The following is a 26,476-nucleotide window of genomic DNA, read 5'->3' on the forward strand; positions in this document are numbered from 1 at the left end:
AGTGTGGGCTGCCTGGTCCAGCTGTGGGAATAACTTTCATCACTTTTTCTCCTTTTCAGAGGAAAAGCTGGAAGCTTTTGGGGCCTGGAGAAGAGTTCAGTTGCAGAGAAAATGCGAGTTTTCAGCTGTTCATAAATGTTTCTAGTCAAAAGGGTTTAAGGACCCCCACACTTTCTCAAAGAGGGGGAACAACTAGCAAGAGAAACTGTTTTGGAAGAGGAAGAATGTAGGGTACATATATATTGCTTTTCCATGGATTTTCATGTGCAGCCAGGCTCCCCCAGGTGTTTAAATGGAATTGAAAAGGAGTCTTGCATACGTGTGAGTTTGCTGACTCGCACACATGAGCTGGCTTCATTTTTCAGGGCTTTCTGAAAATTCAGTATTGTCAGGATGCCCTTGGGAATGGGGTTTATCTGCAGTGGGAGCAACTGCATCAACATGGGAAGAGCATGCTGGTGATACTGGGGGGAAATGGCCATGTGCTGAATTCCTCTGGCACTGCTTCTAGTGAGTGCTATAGTTTCTTCAGACTTCTGGAGGGGGTTGTTTTTGTTGTAACTGCTGCTTCTGTTACTTCCGTCAGGTCTGCCTAGGTGCTGCCTTCAAAAAACACTTCCTTTGTTTATGGGTAGCAGTATCAGTGTGTTTGTTCCCACCCATCTCTGCTCTTCCCTTCGCTCCTCCAGGAAATGGTGGAATAAAGCTGGGGCTGGTTGATGAGGTCAGAGCAGCTGTCAGAGCAGGATCCCTTCCCTGCCCATCTCTCCAGAGAAGTTTGGGATGCTTCATTCCCTTGATAACATGAATCCAAGGGACTTGTCGTGTCCAAGCAAGTTCATCTCCAAAAATGACCCTTTTTCCTCTGTTTACACACTGAAGCAAGTTTTTTCACTTTGCTTTGTTCTGAAGCAAGATGCTTTGAGTAGCTGATGTCTCTCATCCCCTCAGTTTTGGGGCACCAATGCAGAAAGCATCCCTCTTCTTGGTTCAGGTGCTCTTCCTCCTACCTGCAAACACCCCCTGGATGCCTGTGGGGAAACCAGCAGTGGCATGGACAGTGTTAGTGGCTTCATGTTTGGCAGCTGCTGCTCTTGGCTTATTTAAAAATGATGATTGACTCTCTTAATCTATCCTGATGATGATGTATGGTGATATTCCTTTTGCAGACATGCGGTTTATTAAAAAAAGAGTCCCTGTTGCATGATGAATCGAGAGGGAGCACTTGGGGAAAAGGAATCTATTAGCGTTACTTGCCTGTGTGCCTCCTGAGGCAGGAATGGGAGTAGATAATGGACATGAGGGATGAATTCACAAAGCAAGGAGGCTTGCAATTACAGAGAAATTTGGTATTTCCATGTGATGCTTTTCTTGCAGGTTTATTTTTTTTATAATTGAGCTGGACTCTCCAGCATGAGCATTGCTTGATTATTACACTGGTGGGTTTGACCTGCACAGTGCTAATCACAGCAAAGGCTGGCAATCAAATACATTATATTATACACAGCATATGCAAATACAGTGGAATTAAACTTTTTTCTCCTTTTTTTGAGGTAGATGCACAGCTGCATGTGTGCCAGTGATGATAAGGTTCTGTGCAGACACAGGTGAAGGAGAGGTGCCGGTGCCCTGTGCCTGCAGCTCCATCACGCAGGGGTTCAGGAGGTTGGAAGGTGTGCAGGGAGCTCATTAGTGTCTCTGTGGGGTGCTGACCTGCTTACAGGGTTGGCTCTGTTTGCTGGGGGAAGTGGTTGTACGTTAACCATTTCTCATGATTTCTCAGCACAAACAGTTGTAAATCACTCCTGTGGTAGGAGCAGCTGCAAAAAGCGCTCAGCTCTGGTTTTGCTGTGCCGAGGTACCACCTCCTGCCTGGCCTTTGAAAACACAAATATAAGAAAACATCTCTGCCCTTCTGAAGTATTAACTACAAAATCAGCTGAAAAATTGTTGAAAGATTCTGCTTGTTTTAGAAACAGGTTAACCTTCTGAAACTTCTGACTGGCAGAAAAACAGGGAGTGATGAGTTACACTGAAACTGAGGTTTGATTAATTGTAACTTTCATAGCACTTCAGCTTCACCACTAGAAAAACAATATAGGATTGGTGAAGAACATTGTTCTTTCACTAAAACACTTGTCCTAATAAATTTTCTAGACAGGGCCGGGGGGAGAGAATGTCACAGATGTCTTTTTGTGAGAATCTTTTTCTAAGGACTTTTTCTTCCTGAGAAGCTGAGAGGCTTCAGGAACAAAATGTAAACAATGGTTATCTGCTGCTGTGAATGCAACAGGTGCATCTGTGATTGGTCTTATGTGGTTTTTTGTAATTAATGGACAATCACAGCCGAGCTAGCTCGGACAGAAAGTCTGAGGCAGCTGCCTTTGTTATCATTCTTTTCTATTCTATTCTTAGCTTAGCTAGCCTTCTGAGATGAAACTTTTCCTTCTATTCTTTTTAGTGTAGTTTTAATGTAATGTAAATCATAAAATAATAAATCAAGCCCTCTGAACATGGAGTCAACATTCTCGTCTCTTCCCTCACCTGAAAACCGCTGTGAACACCCAAGAGAGCATCAACTGGAGCTGCAGCTGTGCCCCTCTGAAACAGGAGGTTTGTGAGTGGGTGGTTCCTGTCTACCTCAAGTGTCTGCTTTTGTTTTTCCCCAATTCCCTTCAGCAGAAACACTCCCAGAGAAAATATTTTGAGACATTTCTTTAAAACAAAAAGCAAGGGGAGAGAGAAAAGAACGAGCCTCTCTGTTGTAAAGGATTGTCAGAGCTTTGCTGTTGGAGCAAGAGTGTTTGGGATTTATGGAAGTAGGACAGACACGCAGCCGGCTGCACCTCATGAGATTGACCATCATCTCAACATGCCTACGTCAGCCAAGCCTAGCAGTTGCTCAATTCCACATCTCCAGAAGAAACAGTGACAGGGGAAGGTGCAGTTTTTATCTGTTTTTCTGAGTTAATCTCCTTGCCCTGCTTTCCCACCTATGGGCTGTGGTTTTGCCTAGTCACAAGGTATTTCATGGGTGCAGTCAGTTCAGGTGCTGCAAGTCAGAGACGTCTGGGGATGAGTCACTAAAGCTCAGGATGGGGCAAGTTTCTCGAAAACAAGAAAACAGGCTTTGTGAAAACTTAATTTTAGGAGTTGATTCCCAGACATGAAAAGATCCAGACCTCTTGGTATCACCAGTGATGAGCTCTTTTGATGTGCTTTGAGAAATAGGCTTGAAATTTGCTGCTGTGTTTAAAAAAAAGTGTCTTTGCTGCTCCAAGCAGTGAATTATAATTTTTTTTCAATCTGAAAAAAATGGAAAATAGAAAAAAATTCAGCTTGGAGCTATGCAGATACTTGATTTTTAAGTTGATAATTCGTCACACAAGTAATTAGCCAGTGTGATATCCAGCACAGTCCCTTCTGACTTTTGCAGTGATCATATATGTGATCTGCTCTTACTGTGGAGAAAAATGGATGTGGCGCTTGCGTTTTAGTTGGAGGACTGGCTTTTTTGGGTGGAATCGCTGTAAATGGGGATATGTATGTTTCATTTGGAATCTGAGATCCGCCCATCTGGTGCTAATGAAGTGTTTGGTATAAGCCACCTGCAGCAGAAGCCTATGCAGCCATTCTTGATTTCCCAATGGCATGAGCATTTGTATGATTATGTGGCACCTTCTTCTTTTAAGCTGTGCTGGAAGTTGGTTTTGCTGCTTAAAGTGAACTGCTGTAAAGTAGCTCGCTGGGTGACCACTAATTGATCTAATTACTGCTCTTAATATGAAATATGTTGTGAGTTACAGAAGCATGTTCTCCTGCACCACAGTACTAGACTGATGCTGTCCTAGATGTGGGATGTCCCCTGTGTCCCCAGGCAGGCATGTCCCTGGTGTGAGCAGTTCAAGCCACCATGGTGTTCCCCATCCCAGTGCTACAACATGGATTTTTCTCAAAAGCTGTGCTTGGCAAGGTCTGGGAGCAAAGTGAAGCACAGAGAAGAATTATTCTCCTTTTTATCTTTCTTCTTGTATTTGGATGTCTAGCACTGATCTTCCTTGCTGTTGTCAAGACTGAATTCTGCATTGCTGTTGGTGGAACACTTTGAAAGTGCACTGCACCCTGCAAAGGGAAACACATTTTTGAGAAAAAGAAAATCTAATATTAAAAATAAGTAGATAATCATGGCAAAGTGCTGTTTCCTTCTGGCATATCGCTGTTTCATGCAAGTGGCAGTGAATTGTGCAATAAAGATCTATTTGTAGAAAGCAAAAAAAAGAGGCCAGAATTGACGGGATTATTAAATCTGAGCAATGTGAGTTGCACAATAGCTTGTTAGGCTGCTGTCTGCAGAGGCCACTGTGTGAAGGCAAAGGGGCATTCTGTGCTCTTCCTGAAGGCTCACGCTGTACCCCTGTGTCCCTGGGCTCTGCACAGGGAGCTGGTTTGGGTCTTAACCTCGCAGGGCTGTTATTAATGCCTGAACAGCACAGTTCTTGCTATAAAGTTACCTGTGCTTGAAGGGCCGCGGTACACAGGCATTTCTCCCATAGTGTTTGAGTTCTTCATCCTCCTGGGTTTGAGTGCTTTGCCAAGGTGCTTAAAACTCATGGGCATTTATACAGCACTGGCTGCTGTTGCTGGTGCGTGCCCTTAATCCCAGAGATTTCTGGGTTAACATCCCCAGGCTTGAACTGGTGCTGTGTTTTGTTGAATCCCATAGGGAAAAACAGCTATTTATTGCTGTGGATACTTGGGGCATCCAAAGGGCTGCTGAAATCTGGGCATTGAGGCTGTGATGCTCATGGTCTGTTTCACCAAACCTGCCCTTCATGCTGAGGACTGTTAATCTAGCACTGGAGGAATCTCTCGTTCTTCTCCCAGAGGAGAGACTGGTCCTGGATGCTTCAGCTCTGTGCAGTTCAGCAGACAGCAGCCTTGTTCACAGGGTACTCTGTAATTACTGTTGGCTCTTAAGAGCCAAGTAATTGGGAGCAGTAATTGGATGGTAGCTTAAGAGCAGGAGCACAATTTAATAAAACAAGCAGGCTTGCAGTTGTAATGTCAGCAGGTAAAACGCCTGGGAAACAGCAAATGCACGTGGTGGTGACGCCAGCGAGGCCCGTGCTCAGCGCAGGCGCTTGGCAGCCCCGGCAGTCAGGGCAGGGCAGGTCCTCTTCTCCTTCCCTTGTTGCTTAACAGGGGACACAGCCTGGTAAGGCAGATACTCTTTAAACATCTCCCGTGCTTAGCAATAAGAGAATGAAATGTTAATGTTTTGGAGTTCTAGTTCACTTCTAAAGAGCTTTTGCAGCTTGTTTAGCTGGGGAGCTGGAGTGAGCTCAGGCTGTGCATCAGTGTCCTCACCAGAGATCAGCTCATTGCATTTGTTTCCGTCTAGTTTTTGCTGTTTACTCTTAAACTACACTTCTTGCCCCTGCAAGGGCTTTCATTAGTCTGCTTTTATTTTCTGTATTGCCCTGCTCACAGCTTATACTGGCAAGGAGGTGCCTCCCAGCTAGCTCAACCTGCTCAGTCCTCATTTGTATGTTCATTGTTTTCATCTCAGATGGGAACAGGTGACTATTTACCTTCAGATTGTGTGTAAAGAAAGAGAACTTGAAGGAAGTGCAAAGGAGGTTGTTTAGGAATGTATTTATTGGAGGACCAAAGAACGGGTTTGCCTGGGGCACCTGGGTGAGCTCACCGATGCTTTTTGCTCTCTCCACTCTTTCACCCTGGCCTCATTTGAAGGGTCTTCTCATGGCAGTTTTAACCTGAACAATGGTATCACCAGAGCCTGCAGAAAAGAGGATCTGTGTGGCATTTTATTCCCTTGTGCTGCATGAATGTGGATTTCAGCAATATTGTTGTGTGGCTCCTGCTGTCAGCAGCACATTGAAAAGAGTGGCTCACTTGTCTGGAATTGTGACTGTGGGATTTGCAGCCCTTTAGCAGCATAATTTTAGCTGAGGCTCTCCATTTATTCCTCAGTACTGGGCAAGACCAATTGATTTTGGATCTCAGTATTTTGGAAAATACTGAGAATAATATGGTTTAGTCTTAATTTGCTGTTGCTTTTGATACTTGATAAATACCTGAGCTACGCTGAGTCCCTGTGAGTTTGTGGAGCTTTCAGCTGGCTTCATCTGTGCAGGAAGCAATTACACAACAAGGATTTAAATATAAAAAAGGGAAAAATAAGCAGAGCTTCTCCAAAAAAAACCCCATGTGGTTGTTCCTACCACCATTGTATTGTCGGGCGTTTGTGTGTATATATGCAAGCACACACTTTGAATAGAATAAGAATTATTTTGAAACCTAACTCATAAGTTTAAATGGGATGCTAAATTGTGTATATAAGGCCAGTAGCTTATCCAAAAAGCACCACTACTCCCGTGTACAATTCTCCCTAATTTATTTTATTAGGGAGAAATTTAAACCAGCTACTGTTTCCTGCATACGCATTATCCCTACCAAAGAATATATTTTGCTTTTATTGGCTCTTCATTTATTTTAAAATATTGCAATGTTAAACCAGTTGGAAGCTGTTTATTGTTGTCTTCTCAGCTGGTTGGTGGCCAGCACTGTCCTGCCTGTGCCATGACAGGTTGTGTTGGCACTGGTGGGAGTGGAGAAAGCTGGTTTACAGCTTCCAGGTGCTGCCCCAGTTTCCCCAGTGCACATGCCCACCTGACTTCATAACCACACTCCCTTTAATGCCCTCATGGGTGTTAAACTTCTCCCAGTGTTGAGTGTATTAACAGTGTAAAATATCCTGTATTGACAGGATAAAAGGGAGAGGACTGGGGAGAAAAGTGTGAGTTGGTGGGGAAAGGCATCCTGGGCAGCCCCTGGGAAATGTGGGGGAAGGTCGGAGGGAATCGGGGTGGTGGAAGAAAGAGCGGGTCTGGTGCAGCCAGACAGGAGGGTCGGAGAGATCCTTTTAGTACATGTTGTCCATGGAGCTTCTGGGTGGAGCAGTGTTTGGATCAGCAGGATTAAGTGTGGCTGGAGAAGGTACTGTGGTGTTCTGTTCAGAAACGCAAGGGCCATCCAGGAGCACCACTGTGGTACTCAGCACTCACCCTGCTGTGGTGTTCTGGGCAAAGGTGGGCGTTGACGAGGTGGAAAATACCTCTTGAGAGCCGGTAGAGCATGGCCGTGCTGGTGTTTGTTCAGTGAAATCACAACCCACAACCAGCCTCCCACACCAACCGTTCCAGCACAGAAAAGAGGGTGGTGTCCAAAAATATGAGCAAACAGCCCTTGAATGTGGGTGCAAAGTGTATTTCTGACCCCTCCCTGCTGTACTGAGGGTGAACACAACTTCCTTTTCCTTTCTGTAGTCTGAAGAAAGCAATGTTTGTGTACATTTCCTCCATGCAAATAATTGCAGCAACTCTGGCTGATGCTCGAACTGAGCAGACTGTGCTGCTAGAACCAGCATGCATCCTTACTTGAGTCTCCAGTGGTGAAAAAACACTCACAATACCATCTTATCATTCATCCTATTCGTTAAATCGGTGCTCTCCTTTCCCCCCGTGGTGTGTTTAATATCCTGTTCACTGTTTCCTACTGCTCATAGGCCAGGCTGCTGCCTGGAGCTCAGCTGCTGTGCCCTGGTGAGCCATTAATGCATCAGGATGGGATCTGGGGCAGTAATTCAAAACAGGAGTGAGCGCAAGCTCCCTGTGGGATAATGCTGCCATGGCTCTGTGGGCAGGCAGAAGGTGTCAGCGTCGTTATTTTCATTCTGCAGCAGAAGTGGGGGTGATAAAGTGCTCACTGAGTGTTTGCTGTCCCAGAGGATCAAAGGGATTCCTGACAGCTGAGCTGCTGAAATGGAGCATCCCCATTGTCTGCCTTTAGCTGAGCTACTGAATGGTGATGGACCAAAATCATCAGGATAGGCACTGAAATGCTGTCCCTCCATCCTGTGGGTCAGTCTTGGAGAGGATTGCTTGAAATGGTCACTTTTTTGCTGTAAACTTCTGAGAGCTGCGCTCCCATTCCAAAACCTCAGACTGCCAGTGGTTCATCTGCTCTGCCAAAGAAAGAGGTGACTATTTAATGAAAATAGCATTTCCAAGCTGTCTGTCTTGTTAAAGCATCCAGAACGCCCATGTTGTGTCTTTTCCCTGTTGGTGACACTGCACAGCCAGTGTGGGAATTCAACAGCAATTCTGATTCAAAGCCACCTTCAGTGAAAATGGTTGTTTGTAAATGTGTTGCATCAGATGTGTCAATGAATGTAATTAAGGAATGAAGACTGCTGCACACCCTAATTAAGGGGATTAAAAACTAAAGCTGCCTGATTCCACTGCTGGATGGAAAAAACAGACTGGTGGAAACAGCCAGAGGCCAAATCTTGGCGGGGTGAGAGGAGTTGTGCTGCAGTCCCTGTGCTCACAAAAGGAGCAGCTCTGGGAGGTGACAGGACTTAGCTGCTCTGCCACATGGCATAACTGCTGACTGTACACGGTAGGATTTAATTGCTGCTTCACACTCCTTTTCTGTTTGGTTCCTGTTCCTGGTGGGCATGGGAGGATTTCCATCCCTGCCAGCCATGCTGGGGTGCAGCCTTGGGACGCTGACAGTTGTGTCACCCATGTTAGTTTGGTGTCCTGGTGTCTCCTACCATCTTGGGACCCGTCCCCAACTCTTTGGCTTGTGGATGGTACCCATCCCCAACTCTTTGGATGGTGCTGTGGGATCTTGTGTCAAAGTAGAAGCGGGATGTGTGTGAGGACACAGGGCAGAAACTCCAGGCACCTGTGAGGTGCTTTTTGCAAGCCAGATTGTGCCAATAGAGGACGAAGAACATTGTGCAATGGAAATATTAGGAAACCGTGCTCACTGAGGGCTTCTCCCCAGCCTTGCTAAGAGGAGAATGACTTTATTATGGGATGGGGACTGCCAGCAAAGATGTCTCATTAATCCCTGCACTGATATCCCATTGTTTTTTTAACTCAGGGTGGGCATTGCCTGCCCTGTGGTGCAGGATCCCTGGAGGGATACTGGAGAACATCCTCTGTGTGGGAGATGTTACAAACCCTGCTGTGATTTTCCAGGAACCGTCTTCTCCTTTGCTGCCTGGCTTGTGGAGCCATTCCAGGGTCAAGGGTGACTTTGTGGTCACTGAGCATCACGAGCAGAAAGCTGGGAGGAAAACCATCCCTATGGGGGTGATATGAAGTGTCCGAGCATGTTCCTGGGACATGCAGTGCTCTTCTGGTGCTGCATTCATTGGGGCAACATCCTTCTGGCTCCAGGGTGGCACTGGAGCTAGTCCCAAACGGAGTCAGTACCTTGAGGCTTTACAAACGGCTTCTGATTCCTGGTTCTGTGTGTGGGGGAACAGCTCAGTGACTGGTTGTTTGCCAGTGGCCTGTGGACCTGCTCTGTTGGGAACATGGTTACACGCAGGGTTTGGATCTTTGCCTGCTCTTCTTGGGCATAGAGAGGAGCCTGCAGATGTGCATTAGAATAGTCCTCATGTGTTCTTCCCCTGGGAGTGGTGCAGAGTTTAACTATCACCTGCAATGTTTTTTAAAAAAGGAGAAAAAAAAAAAAAAGAGAGCAGCTTTCTGGAGGAGGTGTCTCCATGTCTCCTCACCTCCCTCCTGTGCCTGGTGCCTACAGAGGATATGTTGCTGTTCCCAGTCTTAAGACAAGGTCAGCAGCATCCCAGTTTGCATTCCTCATTGCTACGTGCCTCGGGGAGCTGCAGTCAGCTTGGAGTGGGCTTTTGCTGCTGCTTTTGTTGGGGGACCTCAATTAGCTCTTAGTGAGCTCTGAAACCAAGCTTCCTGACCTTGTGAGTTTTCAAGTTGCTAAAGGTTGGGTTCTTTCTGTGATACTGGGAGTTTATAGCTCGAGGTTTGTGGTGGGAATGGATTTCTTCTCATTCTCTGTGCTGTTGCATGTGATACTGGGCCCTGAAAGAAGAGGAGACTTCAGGAAAGGATGAGCCTTCCTGAAACAAAGCCTTCCCCCAGCTCAGGAGCAGCACAGGCTGCTGCGTGCTGGTACCTGTGGTGTTTGTACCCACCCAGCAAAACGCGGCTTCACAAGCCCCCTGCCCACTGACTCATTCCCCTAGGCTCCTTGGAGCTTTTGCTGTCCAAATTGTGTCTCCATAGCTGGCATCCGTGTCTGTGCTGGATCTGGCTTGTTCTGTGCTGGTGGATGCTGAGGAGATCTCCAGCTTCTTCATCCCGTGTTGCTCTGCAGGTGTAAGTGGCTGGGGCTTGGCCAGAAAACTAAGAATTGAGGAGTTTAGTAAATAATCTGCAGCTGGCCAGTGCCTTCCTGCACTCCTAGGTAAGGGTCATTAATCTTTAAAAGTGCAATGTTCAGGCTGATAATTACTGTAATGGTAATTTTAGTTACCTTGCAGCCCTTGTTTCACTGCTCAATGGTAGCAGTGAGCATGTGAGAGCAAACCAGGTAAATCAACTCAGCCTGGCAGCTGGTACAACTTGTTAAAACTCATTAAAACAGCAGAAAACCACATTGCTGCACGCCTGGGCAGACCCAGGCACCACTGGGTTAGGCACCATGTCCTGGGAGTTTCTTTCACTGAAGGCTCTTGTGGGGGAGAATGATGTTTCCTCTGCATTCAATATGTTTGGAGTGTTGCTGTAAGAAGAAAAGATCTTGAAATCAGCTTAGAGTAGTGTAGTGACTAACTTAAGTGTCCTTAACAAGCTGAGGGAGTTGTGGGTATTTGGACTTGAGAAGAGAAAGCTCCAAGGAGACCTTAGAGCCCCTTCCAGTGCCTAAAAGGGCTTATAAAACAGAGGGAGATTGACTTTTTTACACAGGCAGATAGTCAGAGAATAAAGAGAAGTGACCTCAGGGCAGGATTAGGTGGGATAGCGGGGAGAAATTCTTTGCTGGGAGGATGGGGATGCCCAGAGAAGCTGTGGCTGCCCCTGGATCCCTGGAAATGTCCAAGGCCAGGCTGGATGGGGCTTGGAGCACTCTGGGATAGTGGAAGCCGTCTCTGCCCATGGCAGGGGGACTAATGAGATGATAGGCTTTCGGGTCCCTTCCCACCCAAACCATTCCAGGATTCTGTGATATTTGATGGCAATTTTGAAGCAGTAAGCCCAGCTGAAAGGTGAGGTTGAGGATGTTTTCATCCAGCTGTTTCAGCCAGCTTTCATGTGGGCTCGGCAGAGAACAAGCCGAATGCTTGTTCTCACAGCCCTTCTGTGAGTGGTTCCCTCAGATAGTTCAAATATTGTGCATTTCATGTGTGCTAATAGCATCTGAATAACTGCGTGATCATGGTTATTTTTAATGAATGTGGGGCGTTGTACCAGGGTGCCGCAGATACATTTGAGGCACTTGGGTGAATGCAAGTTGCATTCACCCGTGAAGTAACAAATGAAGCGCTCAAGTGCAATGTCCCTGGCACGCAGGGGAGGAACAGCCCATGTGTGTGAACGGGGACAGTAGGTGATGGAGCCTGTTCAGAGGTGTTAGCATCAAATATCCGTCTGGCTGTTGGTGCAGCCATGGTTCATCCTGGCAGGTGTTTGTGTGTGTATCTGTGTGCAGGGGTTGTATTTATCTAGTAAGCAGCTCTTTATCAAAGGAGTGTGCAGGGCCCTCAGGGCTTCTAATTATAGCTTTGGTTTGGAAGCAACCAAAGGGAGAGCAACAAATGCAAAAAAGTGCTTTACTCACGTTCTTAGGAAACTACGGAAAGAATAAGAGCCCTGTTATGTTAAACCTTGAGTGTAAATGAGGCACAGTGTAAGTAAACACATCTGTGTTCAGTCGGGAAAAAAACCACCTTATGAATAATTCATGGGAAAAAATCCTCCTGTTCAGCTGATGGAGAGCTATTGCTTATTTCTGTTGAACTGTTGCTTTAACAAGATGGAATGCTGCTGCGGGGAGAGCCGTCGTCACTCGCAGCGGTGGCATTGTCATCTCTGCTGTGCTGTCATCGCCACCGCGGGCGTTCCTTCGGTGCAGAGCCAGGAGTGGCTGTGACAGAGTGACCTGCTGGGACGGAGCAGTCCTTGCCATTGCCTCCCTGTGATGGAGTGGCTTGCTCGTGGTGCCTTTGTAAGCACCGTCCTGCTGCTTCTCTTTGCACAGATTTCTGGCGCCTGCTGGGTGCCCGTGCTCCCTGTTTCCGCGGGAGGCTGGTGGAGGGAGCAGCCCCAGGAGGTTATCTGCGCCACACAGGGGCTGAGCTGCTCCTAGGGTGGGGATGGGCTTGGACGGATCCCTCCCTCTCCCCGCCAGGTCGGGCAGATACCGGCTTTTTCAGCAAAGGATGGTTTTGGAGTGACTGCTGCCTGCCTGCCAGGCTGAGCTGCTGTGTCCTCCAGGAGGATTTGGAGACTTGTTTCTGAAGAAGCAGCCCCGTCAGGCACTGTGTGTTTGAGACCAAACCATGTTGTTTCTGCTCTGCCCTCTGCTGCAGAGGGGAAGGGAGCCCCAAGAGTTACTGCTTGCTGCTGAATAGGAAACAGCACTTGTATTTTACTGATGCTTTTCTTAGTCCTCTTAGCCAGCTAGTGTGTTGCAATGGGAGGAGGGAGGGCCTATGAGCAGCTTGATTTTGCTGGCAGTCTGGTGCATGTGCCTTCTCCGTGTCTCTGTTCTGGGTCCAACTGCTGCAAGTGAGTTTTCCAGACAGGTTCCACATGGGCAGCCTTTCCAAACCCATTGCTGTAGACAAGGCCCCAGTGACAAGTACATGTTTTCATTTAAATTTCAGCACTTCACCAATGAGCAAAGCCCATGAATTTCCATGTAAGGAATTATGTACCATCCAGGAGGATTTTTGAGGATACGGAGGAGGAGCTTTCAGCTCCCTTTGGTTGTAATGCACTTAGTGCTCCATTTAGTCAGGTCATTTTATAAGCCCAGTCTTCAATTTGACATAAATGATTTGCCTTCAGCAGATGGTGAGCTACTATTTTTGCCCTCATTTAAATAGGAAAGCTGTACGATAGCAGGAGATGGGAGAGGGGCACGGTGCTGCTGACATACAGTAGATTACCAGGGCTGGTCTGGTGAGAATTAAATCCAGGCAGCTGTAATGTGCCATCTGTGTTGTGTTGGGTGGTTTATTTTTCCAGCATTCAATGAGGCTCCTGCAGTCTCCTGTTACCCTCCAGGTCAGGCTGAGCAAGAGCATCCTTTATGTTCATGATCCAAAGTACCAGTGCAGAAAGACGAGGCATGTTAATTGTAACGGGGTTTATAAAATGTCAGCACTAATTATTCCTCTAATGAAATGTAGTAAATAAATTCTGAAAGGTTCTGAGTCTTTAGATTATTTTAAAGTTGTTTGAATTTCTGTTGAGAGGCTTATTTTATTGCATTTGAATTTTTTGCCTTGTTTGAAATCCCCAAGCAAACAGCTCTCTGCTATGGTCATAGTATCCCAGACTGGTTTGGGTTGGTAGAGACCTTCAAGTCCAACACATTCCACTCCCCTGCCATGGCCAGGGACACCTTCCACTAGATGAGGTTGCTTCAAGCTCTATCCAATGTTTTCTTTACTGTAGTAAAAATCACATGTAGGATGCATAACACACACACGTGGAGTGAGTCGTGCTGGTGGCAGCTGCAGTTTCCTCCTCTCCCACCCACAGCTTTGTTGCACGTGCCCCAGGTCTTGACAAAACAGAATTTTCAGGCTGTGCTCTCTATTTTGAGCAGCATTCTGTGTAGTTTCCCTGGTGAATTATGTGCTTTTCACACACATTATGAAATGGGAAGGAACGCATTTTTAAAAGACCCACCACGCTGTTGCTGAAACTATTTGATTTTTGCCTATTTTTAGCAGAAATTTCTGTCATATCATTATCTCCAGCTCTTGCTGGAGCAGCAGTGTTCAGTGAAGGCACATATTTTTGCATAGGAAAGTCAAGACAGTTTGTCCCACCCGTTATCTGGTGTTAGGCATCTCTGCAAGACAGTTTGTGTTTCCAAGAACTGAACCTTCCCCATGGACAGTCCTTTTTCTTTCTCTGAAAGACTAAGCCACTGGGAATTAAGTAAGTTATGGCATAAGCCATAAATCATTTTTCCAGCCTTGGAAGCAAGGATAAGTTAGATTTTTCACAGAATCACAGGCTGGTTTGAGTTGGAAGGAGCCTTAAAAGTCCATGTCATCCCACCCCCTGCCATGGGTAGGAACACCTTCCACTGTCCCAGTGCTCCAAGCCCCATCCAGCCTGGCCTTGGACACTTCCAGGGATCCAGAGGCAGCCAGAGGCCTCACCACCCTCACAGGCAGGAATTTCTTCCTGATTTCTAATTAACCCTTCCTTCCTTCAGCACAGGTTCAGTTTACTATCACTAAACTTACTGGGTGCCTAAATAAAAGAGACTGAAGTAGGCTGATAGGTAGGAGAGGGTGACAGACTACAGACAACTTGCCTGTTTCATTGAGCCTCTGTAACTCATCATGGAACAGCCCAAATGAGCAGCACTGCCATTTCCAGGAAACTCAGGTGTCGCCACTTAATGAGAACCTTCCAGAGCACAGACACCATAAGTGAGGGATTTATTTAGCATTCTCTTGAGGACTGAAGACTTTCTCAACAGGGAGCTGTTGCAGTGTGTTGAGCTACTCTAAAACCTTTTAGATAAGTCTCTGTGTGTCTGTGCAGCATGGAAAATGAGGATGGTTTGGCTTAGTTTGGGGTTGTCTTCTGATGTCTGCAAGAGCAGAACCCATGGAGCCATGTGGGGATGAAACTGAATTTAACCATCATCTGCTCACTAGATAATTAGGGCAGGGAGGATAGGGCTTGGAGCGACCTGGTCTAGTCGAAGGTGTCCCTGCCAGTGCCAAGGGGTTGGAATGAGATGAGTTTAAGGTCCCTTTAACCCAAAGCATTCCATGATTTTATCATTGAACCATGTATGTTGGGAGCACGGTGAGCAGTGAGCGCTTGCGCACCTTTTAAGTGTGTTTTGTTTCAAGGATTTTGATGCAGGAAAGAGGGATGAGTATGTACAAATTACACCAAGCCCAGGGAGATATTGTGTGTTCCCTACAGCTGTGCCCTTGGCCAGAGAGAAGGATAAGCACTGAGGTTGAGGGGCTCGAGTATCGGGGGGCTGTAGAGTCTTTGGAGGTAGAGCAGGTTCAGGAGGTGCCCCTGCACTGTTTTGCTTTGACATTTCATGTTCAGAGTTTCTGATGCCTTTTGAGAGAAGGTCTGTGGAGCTCCCTCTTCATCACCAAAGCACTGACATTCTTGAGGAGGTCCAGGTCCACCCCTGGGGGCTTCTCCAGTCCAGATGAGGTGGGAGGTTGCTGTGGAAGTATTTAACACCTTTCTCTTCAGGTTGCTTCCAGTTGCCAAAGCCGCCTTATCTGGAGGATATTCTTCAGATTAAAAATCCTTAGATATAAATACATACTTGTACTCTTTTCTGATGAGATTGTTACTCTGAAATCTCTCTCTGGGATCATACCTGAGTTTTGTTGTAGTTTGCTTATTTCTGTAGTGTTTAACACCTTCTCCACGCCAGACTTGTGAAGAGCCTGCCTTTTACAGGCTGTCTGACGTCAAACCTTCAGCCTCTACCAAAGAAAGCCCCTCCAAATGAAGCATTTACAGCAATGTGACAGTTCAGAGCAGAAGGTTAACAGCACTGCTTGACTGCTCATACAATAGCAGAGTATCTTCCTCCAGCATCCAGAGAGCTCCTGAGGTACCTGCTGGCTCAGCAGAATCGCCTTATGGAATAGCAAGGGAAGAAAATTTAATTTAAATAAAAACCTGCTTGTGGTTTGGCTGTGGGCACTGCTTTCTCCAAGGGATGGGTTGAAGAGCAGTGGAGCGGGAACCTCGCTCTTTGTGTCTGCTTTGCTGTGGGCTGGGTTAGAAACAAAACACTGTTTGGCACCTGACTCCTTGCAGGAAAGGCCCTTTTCTTCTGTGTAATCACAGAATCACAGACTGGCTTGGGTTGGAAGGTCTAAAGACCATCTCGTTCCACCCTCTTGCCATGGACAACCTCTCAGTTGTGTTACTTACTTACAAATCTCTTTGCTTTTGATAATGAATGTAGGGGAAATAATTTCTGAGCATAAATTTCCAAGGGAAGGAGCCAGCCGGGAGTCCACACATTGGAGCAGTGCACTCGGGTCTTGCAGCAAGGTGTTTGCTGTACCCAGTGAGTTATTGGTGCTGGCTGCTATGAAGTGTTTATTGAGAAAAACAGGGCTCCTTCTCTGCATCCCCAGCGCTGCCAAGGGGATCTGGATGAGCTGCAGCACGGTTCTCGGGGGAGGGAGGAAAGACAAGGAGATGTTTGCTCATTGCCAGCCAGACCCACCTTCCTGCACCAGGAAAGGTCCCTGACTGCGGCTTTGAAATGTAAACTAGCCAACAAATCTTGTTCCAAGTTGTTGGTGTTTAAAGAGAGAAAAGTACATCCAGAGGAAGTGTTCCTTTGTGGAACTGTCCCTGGGGCTTCCTGCAGCCGGTAAGAGCTGCTCCTCAGCTGTGCCCTCCCCACCGACACAATCTCTGAAGCTTTGGTTCTGCCTTTTTGGTTTGAAGAGCAGCTCATCCAATGTTGTGCGTTTTGATAAGGATTCCTACAAATGTATTTATTCAAAACAAACACAGTGGGAAGCAACAACAAAGCAGGCTGCTGCAACAGCTGGTGCCTGAGGGAGCTGGCTGCTGGTGTGTGATTGTGATGGGACAGGCTTGCAGAACATGCCTTTCATTCTGTGTGTACTGGGGCATTGGGAGCTTTGCCCTTGCTGTTGGCATAGTGGGTTTGGGGTGATGGGTGTTTGGCTGAACAGATGGGTCCCTGGGCTCTTCACTGCCTTGTGGCATCTCCAGGAGTTCTTAGAGAGCTGACCAAAGCACAGATTGGCTTCGTGGTGGCTGGGGTTGCTAACAGGGCCTGCAGCATCTGTGGCAAGGGATTGCAGGAGGAAAGGGAGCAGAAGTAAGAGCTGTAGGGACAAGTCACACATATGCTGCCATTTGCAAAGTGATCGCAAACACATCTGGGCGCATCTGGGTTCAGGCACCCTCTCTGCCTTGTAGCAGTTTCTTCAGTGCAGGTTGGAAGCTGCTGTTTCAGTGGCCTCTGCCACTCCGTTGGGTTTGGAAATAGCCAGAGCAGCTCACAGAGGGGAGATTGTGGGTGGAGAGTAGCTCTGTCTAATGCTTCTGCAGGAGACCATGCTAAAATGAGCCCTGCAGCTCGTCCGCAAGGCTGGCTTGGGGCTGAGTCCAAGTGGAAAAACCCAACAAAAACCCCAGACCAAACCCTGAACCTCAGGAAATTTGTGTTGCTGCAGAAACAAATTCAGGGAAGGTCTGTGATGCTGTGCTGATTTTACCATGGTGTTAGAAATAATATGAAATGTTTGCATTAAATGCAAGGGGAAAGTCCTTTGAAGAGCTGGAAGGGCTTTTCTCCTTCAAGCGCTCTGGTTCTTTTAGCAATCAGGATGAGTTAAATTGAAGTTGATGAATGCAGTAATACATAGGAGGATGTCATCTTGAAATGTTTCTTAATTTTAAGTGTGTATTTTGAGCAAATATTTATACACTGAGGCTCGGGCTGAGGGATTGAGGCATATTGGATTATATGCTGTTTGCTCAGTGTAAGCAGCAACAATTTATTGCTGCAGATACATGTGATATGGTGTGCAAAGATTAGTTCTATCCCCTCTAAAGCATGATTATTTTGGGTCTTCTTTATACCTTAAATAGATATTCTTCTCATGTGATTTCCATCTTTTTGTGTCAACAGCCTAAACAGGCTAAAGTTGAAATAAACATTGCTTCAGCTTAATGGCACAAGCTCTGAGGAAATCTGCTCTCCATTGTAGATGTTGTTTGGAAACCTTTTCATTTGACATTTTTCCAGTGTGCAGTACAAATATCCTATGAATCCCAAAGTCTGCTGGGATTTGTCTGGTACAGAGCAGTGTAATTGCTCAACACTGATAGGTCCTGTTCCCAGCAGTGTGGCTTGGTGTGTTTTAGATCATAGAATCCTAGAATGGTTTAGGTTGGAAGGGACCTTAAAGACTGTCTTCAATGCAAACTATAGCAAAAGGAATGACTTTACTTTTGCTGACTTAGTAGGCTGGAGTCAGCCAGGGTTTCATCCCCTTACAGACCATTTGCTTCAGAGTTGAACGAGATGATCCCTGTGTGTCCCTTCCACTCTGGTTCTGTGACAGGCTGGTGGGGCTGGTGAACATGGCGTGTCTGTGCTCGTGGTTGGTTTGAATAGCTCAGTCAAACATGGGGAGTGGAAACCTCTTGATTGAGCCCTTTTGCTCCTCTCACGCAGCATCATCATGACAACAGAAAAGAGCCCAGCAGCTGACGCTGACAGCTCAGAGCAGCAGCAAGCCAAGGAGGAGGAAGGAGCTGCTGAAACACAGAAGCAAGAGGCTTCCCTGGAGGAAGGGGCTCAGCCAACACCAGAGAGGCAGCCCCAGAGGCAGAAGGCCTCCAACGGAGAAACCCCCACGCACGAGGAGCAGGGCAAGAAAGAACGTCGCGCCTCCGAGGGCCGAGGTCTCTCCCGCCTCTTTTCCTCCTTCCTCAGGAGGCCCAAGTCTCAGGTATCCGAAGAGGACAAGGACACTGATGCTCCTAAAGAGGCGGGAGGTGACCAGAAAGATGCAGGATTAGGAGCCAGCCCTGATGAAGATACCTTGGTGAAAGCCCCGATTGCAGCTCCTGAGCCCGAGCTCAAAACTGACCCATCGCTGGATCTCCATTCCTTGAGCAGTGCAGAAACACAGGTAAAACAGCCCATTCCATGGGACATGCTTTAAAATGTGTCTTTGTAGCCAGAACTGTAACAACTTCATATCCCAGGCTGGTGAGCTTGACCACAAAAGGTCATGGGATGCCAAAAAGGCTCTTGTTAGCTCCCTGTGTTTCATTGTGTACTTCCCACTCTTGCATCCCTGCGTCAGACCTGCAAAGTACCTGTTCTAGGAATTCGGGTCATGGTCCACAGCATAATTTAAAATGCCCTGTGCTGAATCATTGCTCTGCTGTGGCTTAGGATGTCACATCAGAACACAGAGGGTTCACATTCATTGAGTCCAAACCCAGGGTTGATCGTCAGGATGTCCTTGGTGTGAGCAGGATCAAGGCAGGTCAGTGACCCAAGGTGGACGTTGCAGGAATATTTGGATTTGAGAACGGGTTTCTTCAACTTCAAGAAGGCCAAGCACGGCATTTTAGGACTTGGTCATCTGCTTGGTCCGGGCTAGTGCTGAGCCTGCCAAATATAAATATTTTCTGCTTATGCATCATGTAGACAGGGATTTCTGCATGGCACATGCACTGAACCCAGCTCCTGGGACGTGTCTGATGTCTGCTCTTTCCAGCCAGGGTCATTTTTCATGCAAAATTTAAAGTTTTAAAATCTAAAGCAGAAATTGAGGCAGAGACACCCCCAAGGAACATTCACTGAGCAGTGGCTGGTTATTGATTTGGGGGTGCTGGGTGCTCTCTCTTCTTCTTGGGTAGTTACAGCTCTACTATTACTTGAGGCTGAAGTGGAAAAAGGTGGGTATTCCTTATCCTCAGCTGGAAATTTCTTACATCCCAACCAACCTGTGTGTATTGCTGGAGCCAGACAGGGTGAAATCTGGATTTCTTACCCACTACCTTAAGTTCACAGTCACTCCAGACACCCACAAATGCTCAGTTTTGGAGCAATACTTTACGAATTCAGGCATTGCCAGTAGGCAATAATTGTAAATCCACCTCCTTAAAATTACAGTGTTTTAGAGAGGGTAGTAGGTAACAAACAGCTTTTGCTTTCTTTTCCCAAATTTCTGAGTCTGTGAAGACCATGGGAGGATCTCTGCTCATGTTTTATTCCTCTGAGGGTTGGGATTAGCAGGATGGGGAAGAGGTGGAGATCTTCAGGCAATTTCAGCCCAGAAACTGTATTTTCAAGAGGAACTTGTTCTTGGAAGTGTTTAAGGCCAGGCTGCATGGATCTTGGAGCAACATGGTCTAGTGGAAGGTGAGATGAGCTTTAAGATCCCTTCCAACCCAAACCATTCTGGTTTTTTTAATGCATTATTTCTTTCTCTAGTTATCTCTGATTTGCTGGTTCTGAACCCATGTGAATTTGCACCCCAGCCTTTCTTCATGGGTCATTCATTTTAGACGATGCGTTTGTGTCTTTTTTAGTTCTTATTTTAGATGACTGTCAGTGCCTTTCTGAACTGTGACACTCGGCAGATATTTCTGCTGTGAAAGCATTTGCGAGGTGCTGCAGTTTGATAAATGCTGACCGACAGGCATTAGGAGCTTTGACTGATTCCCTGCTCCCAATTGTCCCAGTTCTGCTGGAACAGAAGTCAGCAGCTTGTGGACATTATTTAGTTTTTTAAATACCTCTCTGCACTTGTGCCTGGGTGTGATTTCATGAGATGTGATGGGCTGAACAGACAAGGTTTTGCTCTTCCTCTGCTGCAGCTCTTTTCTCCTGCTGCATTCAGCCCCTTCCAGCATCGTCACAGCCTGCTGTGAACTTGTTTAACCTGCTGAAGTGGCAGAGGAAAAAAAACCCAAACAGCGTCCTTCCTCCTCCTGTCCCCAAACTGCATCTCTTTCTGCTATTTGAGTGGATTAAACTGGCTTGCAAAGTGCTTCCCTAGGCAAAAGGGATGGTGGTGTGGAGGCTGCCTTCCCTTTTTGGTGGCAGAGAGCTTCTCCAATGGCCATGAAGCCTCAGCCCTGACCCTCCTTTTAATGCCGCTGCTACCATAAAATCCCACAATGATTTGGGTTGGAAGGGACCTTAAAGGCCATGTCATCCCACCCCCTGCCATTGGCAGGGACACCTTCCACTGTCCCATGGTGCTCCGAGCCCTGTCCAGCCTGGCCTTGGACATTTCCAGGGATCCAGAGGCAGCCACAGCTGCTCTGGGAAGCCTATGGCAGGGCCTCACCATCCTCATGGGAAGAACTTCTTCCCAATATCCCATCTAGCCTCTGTCAGTTTAAAACAATTCCCCCTTGCCATGCCAAGGGCCAGTGCACTGGAACCACAGCTATGCCAGTGGGAGCACTGGGGGTCCTGTCTGGGAGAGAAAAAACCTTCCCAGTCCAGAAGGTGCAGTCACTAACGCTATGAACGCATGATGTAATCTGCCCTGATTTCTCTAATCAACCCTTACTTCTTTTTTATTACATCATTTACAAAATGAAAACTTGAAAAGCACTTGGAGGAGTTTTAAAAATTAATATCATTCCCTCGGTCACCCCAGTTGCTGCTCCTGATCCTAGGTTACAGGTTGAAATGGGATAATGAATTCTGACTGAGATCCCAGCTCTGTAGTGCTTGTTCCATGTGATGCTTTGTTTGTTTCCTTGTTTGACACCTCTAAATTGGGGGTTTCAGCCTGCTCAAGAAGAGAGGAGGGACGACCAGGAGCCTTTGGGAAGAGACCTCGAGGACAGGGAAGAAGGAGAAGCAAAGGAAGAGGGTGCCAAGCCAGAACTGAAGCCAGAGTCTCTGGAGACTAAAGCAGACAAGGATTTGAAAGCTGCCCAAAAAGTAGTGAAAAGACACAGAAACATGTACTGCAAAGTTGTCTTGCTGGATGACACCATTTTTGAGTGTTCTGTGGATGTAAGTACTTTGGGGGTTTGGTTCTGCTTCTCGTCTCTTCCCTCTCCCTTCTGCTTCTCTTGAAAAATCACCACAAACACAATTTAATAGGAGCCTAATGTGCTGCTAGGGAATTACATGACAGGTTTTACTGCAGAACAAGCCTGCTCTAAGCTATAACAACTTATTTAGTGTGTTGTAAAAACCTCTGGGTACTAGGAATCTTTATTTTATTGTTCTACAATTCCAGGGTGCCTTACTTTATAAAGGTGGGGGGGAAGTTAAAAAAAAAAAAAAAACAAACCCAAACTTTATATTACTTGCTGTTCATGAACTCTCTTATTTGTATCCCAGGCTAGAGTTTAGGTTTTTGGGGTATGTTGCAATTGTCGAAATAACTTTGGCCTCCTTGGCTTTGAATAAAATGGGTTGTATAAACTTGATTTGTGCTTTTCTGGTCCCCCAAGGTACCTTTACCTCTCAGGCTGCTTGTTCACTTAGCTCCTGGTGTTTGGATGTAAAGAAAAACACTCTGTGTTTAGCCTGCTGTTGAATTTATTTCCAGTAAACAATTTAAAATTATGTTGACTTAGAGCACTGCAACCCTCTTCATTTGAGAGCTTTTTTCCTCCTTTATTTTGTGTATTCTCTCACAGGGCTGTGGTGCTGTCAGTGCAATAAAAAGCGAGCAGAAATCCCTATTTTAGTATCAAAGTACTTGTCTGGAATATTAAGAATCTGGTACTTACCATTGGAACATACTTCCACCAGCTTGTTTTCCCTCAGTCCTGCTGGTAAATGGGCCAGGAGTGGGTGTGTGGGCACAGGGCTCCTCGTGGGAGCCGTCACCTTGGGTGATCCTGGGCAAGTAGGTCAGTGCCGAGTGTTTGTGTAATGGTGGCACTGCTGGTGCTGCCTGGGATCAGCTCAGAGCATCACTGCCCCCAGCACCTTCCCCTGGGCCAGGGAGGCCGTGTGCAGCCCCAAGAAATCTCCTCCCCAAGTCCCAGTGACAGCTTGCTGTGGCTTTGTGCCTTTGTTTGCTGCAGCAATGCCTTTGGATACCGTCATGAACGCTGTTGGAGGGAGAGCCAGGGAGAGTCTGATGTGAGCAGGATGTGAGAAATGTCTCTCTGTGGGTCCAGAGTGTTGTGATGGATGCTGCAGAGGTTTAGCGGGGCCACTGTGTGAGACTCTTAACTTGAGAAGCATCCTTGGCTTTAGTGCCAGTGTAATTCTGCTCTGGCGGTTTGAGAGTTTATTAAGATTTAATTGGGAAGGAATTGTGAAGGTGTAGGCAAAAGAGCAGCACAAATGCCTTTATCCAAGGAGAATTAGTGTTTTCAGGCATCCTTTTCGACTGACAGCCCTGGAAGCTTTTTCATTTCTATATCAGTGCCAATTCCTTGAGAAATACCCAGGCTAACACATACATTATGTTACCTATAGAGTCACAATGGGTGCACAAAGGACCTGACAGCTGAAAGGCTGAAATAAAGCCAAGGAATAAAACAAGGCAGGGGTCTTGGAGCAGTTGCCATGCAGAGATGGCTGACAGCAGAGCTGCGGGCATTAGTGAAGCTGATTTTGCGTCACTGGAGCTGCACTTTCTTCTAGCAAAGCCACCAATGGAATGAGCTGCTTCTGGTTGCCATAGTTTTATGCCTCAGGGATGTTTTCCTTCATGCTTTTGGACTAAAACGGTGTTTGTTCCTTGGCCAGTTCACTTCTGCAGGATTTGGGGAAGAGAAAAAGAGGAAATAGGAATGCTCAAAGTGTATTTCTGGAGGTAGGAAGCTGTGTGCTGAGCAGCTTTGGGCACATGAGGCAGATGGGAGAAGCTGGTTTTCATCAGCAGAGAAGAGTGATGGAAAGGCCATGGAAATCATGGGCTTTGGTTTTTTCTGAACATAAGAAAAGTCAGGTTGCCCCTGAAATGAATAGGCTGTAGCAGCAGTTTCATCTCTTGATCAACACCTGAGTCTGGGAGATACCAGCACTGTAGATGTACCTTGGGAGGGAAAACCTGTACGGATCCTTGGTGTCTATTAAGCTCTGTTGGAAACTCCAGCTTTGGGGGATTTTCAGACACGAAGCTGGTGGGAAGAGAGAGACATACTGTGGTTCTTGTTGTCTCCATGGGATTTTTATGTCTGGTTGTCTCTGGAATTTTTATGCCCTTTCCTGTAGGGAGTCCTTGCTCTGAAACAGTCAGGAGGTAAGATTTGGTGCTACTCAGGACCTTTTTTCCCCTTACTGATAGTGCACAGTGTGGTTTGATCCTTTTCCCTTCATCCCCTTTCCTGTAAACAAAGACAGGCAAAACCCAGCTCTGTCCGACGGGATTCCTTTGTCTATTTGCAGAAACACACCAAGGGACAGGATCTACTTAAAAAAGTCTGTGACCACCTCAATCTGCTGGAAGAAGACTACTTTGGTTTGGCCACATGGGACACACCAACCTCCAGGGTAAGCACCGGCTGGTGTTGAGGGGATCCAGCTCTTTCTGCATCATCTCCCCAGGGCAGGAGGTGGGGCAGAAGCTCCTCTGCAAACTTGTTTTGGTGTCCTCCCTAAATATGGATTGTGGGTCATGACACAGGAAGAAATGGTGAATAAATGACTAGAGCAGTGTAGATTTTTGTCAAAAAGCTATGTGAATGAGTCCTAGTTGTTGGAATCCTTAAAGTTAGAGGGTTTTTAGGAAATGGTTAAAAAAGTATAGACAAAAGCATTTGTCTGATCATTCTGAATCCATTCACAAAAGCATTCAAAAATTGAAGGATCTGACAGCCCGAATTAAAGAAGATGGAGGTTCTTGGCTGGATGATTTGTTTCAAAAATGGAGCTTTGCACCTTGGCTAAGGCAACTTTGCAAGATAGGTCTTTACGTATTAGGTGTTCTAATACTGGTATTGATAGTGGTACCTTATATACTCTGTTGTGTTCGGCGAATGATGAGCAAAGCAGTCCGAGAAGTTTTTGTCATTCAAGCCAGAGAATTAGGAAGTAGAAGCACAGAGAGTGTTCGAAATCTCACAAAAGCAGCAGACGAAGGTATAGACATGAACGAAGGTTTTGAATTAAGGCCTTGGAATTGACCAGAGTTTTTCGAACAATGACTTGTGACTGTTGTCAAACGTGATTCATATCTCTTTCAGGGATTGGGCCTTCACAGCATTAAGTTGCTGTGCTGTAATATAGCAATGCTTCAGTTTAGTGCAAATAGATCTTCAACAGATAATAAGCAGAAATTTTGCAATAGAGCTATGAAACGCAAGTAGCAAGCGACAAGAAAATGAAAGCTTCTGGGTCAAACAGAGAGGGGGAAATGTTGGAATCCTTAAAGTTAGAGGGTTTTAATGAAATGGTTAAAAAAGTATAGGCCTCAGACTGAAGTTTTGTTAGCATTGCAGATACAGCAGAAAAGTTTCCCAAGCAGTAGAGCATACGTGACAAATAACAATAGGCCTCTGTAGAATTGGCTTTAGGATGGCAACAAGGTTATTTAATGTATATCTTTAGAAGGTTAGCATGAATAGAGCTCTGTTCTTTGTCTCTTATGAACCAGTCTTTGTTTTAACTACCATTATGTGTGTTTTATAAGATTGGATAGAATGCTTGTCAATATGTGTTGTTCTATGTATGATTGGCTGAAATCTAGACTGAGATGGTTTTATGTCATTCTGTATCACCCCACCTTCTCTGACATTCCCTGTGGATCAGTGAGCTGTTAACATCCTGTCTCCATTGTCTTGAGACTGATGTGCAAATAATAAAAAAGTCTCTTCACTGGTCTGGTTTGTCCAGTGTTGTCCATATCTGGATGTTTTGCCGCGGCAAGTGGGTTCCTTTCTTAAGACGTGGGTTCCTGACACAATTGGACCTATATCTGCCCTTTGTCCCCATACTAGTCAACTTGGGTCTTTACCTGGAGAAAAGTCATTATATTCGTTTACTGCAAAGTGATGTCATTAAGTTATAAAGCTGAAGGAGTCAGGCACTGGTGTCAGCATTGGGAAGGTTTGGTTGGTGCCATCCAGAGCATTTGGAGTTGAGCCTTTGCTCTTCAGAAAAACAGATGTGATTCTATCAAAGCTCCTACTCATGGTTTCAGTTTAAGGTCTTTGATTTGACTCAAGCCGTGTCTTTTGAGACCTTGGTTACCCTTTAACTCAACAATGACTCGAGGTCTATTTCATAAAGTCAAAAGGGAGATAATTGAGATGAAGGGCCCAATGCTGTGTCCTTTAGACCAGTCATGTTGGTCCGTATTCTGACTCTTCCTCTGCTTCACCTTCAACAATCCCCTCTGGCCAGGTTACTGACTGACAGATGTCTGTCATTAAATACTTTATATTGTTTTATACACGGGCAAAATAGCAACCAAAAATAACACTATTTGAGACAGGCAGAACTCCTACTTTGTTTTAAAGTCTCTGGCTTCTTCCAGTTTTCTTGGATGTGAAATGTGTTTCCATGTACATAACCTGGATATTTTTTATATCAGAGTATTTTTTTTTAATCAGCGTTTATTCTTGCAGAGGGAGAGGTAGATGTACTTGTAGATCCAATTAAGAGCAAAAAGAGTGTAACTGGAGCAGCTCACCTTCTTCTGCTGTGGGCAGCTCACTGCTGCATTTGGATGTTAGGAAAAATTCCTTCCTAGAGGGGGTTATCAAGCCCTTGGCACAGGCCGCCCTAGGAAGTGGTGGAATGTCCCTGGAAGTGATCAAAAAGCTGATAGGTGTGGCACCTGCAGATACTGCATCGTGCTAACCTTGGCAGTGCTGGAGTAATGATTGGACTTGATGATCTTAGAGGGCCTTTCCCAAATGCTCCTGTG

At 46.2% G+C, this 26,476-nt stretch overlaps 1 protein-coding gene across 13 annotated transcripts in view; it reads left to right on the plus strand.

Moving 5' to 3' along the window:
- Positions 1-26,476, plus strand: part of EPB41 (erythrocyte membrane protein band 4.1) — a 96,870-nt gene that overhangs the window by 26,061 nt on the left and 44,333 nt on the right. For 12 of the 13 annotated variants that reach the window (XM_054292630.1, XM_054292632.1, XM_054292633.1 and 9 more), the window contains exons 2-4: positions 18,331-18,790; positions 21,421-21,651; positions 23,995-24,099. In XM_054292630.1, coding sequence (XP_054148605.1) covers positions 18,338-18,790; positions 21,421-21,651; positions 23,995-24,099 — 789 coding nt within the window. In that variant the 5' untranslated portion in view covers positions 18,331-18,337. The remainder of the gene's footprint in view (positions 1-18,330; positions 18,791-21,420; positions 21,652-23,994; positions 24,100-26,476) is intronic. The other variant, XM_054292639.1, reaches the window with a different exon arrangement.

The sequence above is a fragment of the Melozone crissalis genome, unplaced genomic scaffold (genome assembly GCF_028551555.1).
Source record: "Melozone crissalis strain CALT ecotype California unplaced genomic scaffold, PUWL_Pcris_2 ptg000111l_1, whole genome shotgun sequence".
Classification (NCBI taxonomy): Eukaryota; Metazoa; Chordata; class Aves; order Passeriformes; family Passerellidae; genus Melozone; species Melozone crissalis.